This window comes from Pteropus vampyrus, unplaced genomic scaffold (assembly GCF_000151845.1).
Source record: "Pteropus vampyrus isolate Shadow unplaced genomic scaffold, Pvam_2.0 Scaffold1000007085, whole genome shotgun sequence".
In the NCBI taxonomy this organism is placed as follows: Eukaryota; Metazoa; Chordata; class Mammalia; order Chiroptera; family Pteropodidae; genus Pteropus; species Pteropus vampyrus.
Window position 1 is genome coordinate 1 of NW_011921487.1, and position 1,124 is coordinate 1,124.

The 1,124-nt window shown below is 53.0% G+C and overlaps 1 protein-coding gene across 1 annotated transcript; it reads left to right on the forward strand.

Moving 5' to 3' along the window:
- Positions 1–158: 158 nt before the first annotated feature.
- Positions 159–664, forward strand: LOC105311720 (histone H2B type 1-K). Its single transcript, XM_011387633.2, has one exon. The coding sequence runs from the start codon at positions 230–232 to the stop codon at positions 608–610; it is 381 nt and encodes a 126-aa protein (XP_011385935.1). The 5' UTR covers positions 159–229; the 3' UTR covers positions 611–664.
- The last annotated feature ends 460 nt before the right edge of the window (positions 665–1,124 follow it).

The window sequence follows — 1,124 nt, forward strand, 5'->3', positions numbered from 1 at the left end:
CCATTGGCGAAGAGTTCAAGCGCTTCCACTTCAGCCAATGGACATCTGCGTTTGAAAAACGCCTCATTGACTGGACGACGTCGACAGGTGACGTTTCCAGGATTCACCACCAATCGGACGCGACCTTATTCAGCGCGTCCTTTAAGAGGCTGCGAACCCAGAGGGCCCGCACTCTGTCCGGCTCGTCCTCGCTGTGGTGTCCCGTGTCCTCCCGCGGCTCCTCCCGACCATGCCCGAGCCCGCCAAGTCGGCGCCCGCCCCGAAGAAGGGCTCCAAGAAGGCGGTGACCAAGGCGCAGAAGAAGGACGGCAAGAAGCGCAAGCGCAGCCGCAAGGAGAGCTACTCGGTGTACGTGTACAAGGTGCTGAAGCAGGTGCACCCCGACACCGGCATCTCGTCCAAGGCCATGGGCATCATGAACTCGTTCGTCAACGACATCTTCGAGCGCATCGCGGGCGAGGCGTCGCGCCTGGCGCATTACAACAAGCGCTCGACCATCACGTCGCGGGAGATCCAGACGGCCGTGCGCCTGCTGCTGCCCGGGGAGCTGGCCAAGCACGCCGTGTCCGAGGGCACCAAGGCCGTCACCAAGTACACCAGCGCCAAGTAGACGCGCGTCCGGACGCCGTTTTTCTTGACTCCAAAGGCTCTTTTCAGAGCCACTCACGTTTTCCAGAGAGAACTGGCACTCATTTTATACTGCTTAAGAGGTAGGCAGCTGTAGTTTTAAATTTGATTTCTCAAATGTTTATTTTGTGCTGAACTCCCACATGGTTTGTTTTTAAAAAGGAATTAAAGTGTTACAGACATCAAAAACCCAGAATGATACTTAAAATGATGTTTTCGTTCATTGCATGCTGATTACCCTCCAGCTGAGTAAATGAATTCGTTAGTGACTAGAAAACTTCAGATGCTTTTTAAGGTGGAAAAAGTTGCCTAGCTGTAGTGAGAATCATGTTCGCTGAATGTTAACCTCCGCAGCCTGCACCATTTTCAGCTCCCCTGCCCCATGCTGTATAAATACCACATAAAATGGCTTCAGGGAAACTCCTCAGCTTGTTTTGTAACGTCAGTGCTGGCATGTGCCTTCTGTGTACCTCTCTAGATCTATGGTTGCACAAAAT

What these genes read in the sequence shown, in the direction of transcription:
- LOC105311720 (XM_011387633.2), top strand. Translation starts at nt 230, where the DNA reads ATGCCCGAGCCCGCCAAGTCGGCGCCCGCCCCGAAGAAGGGCTCCAAG.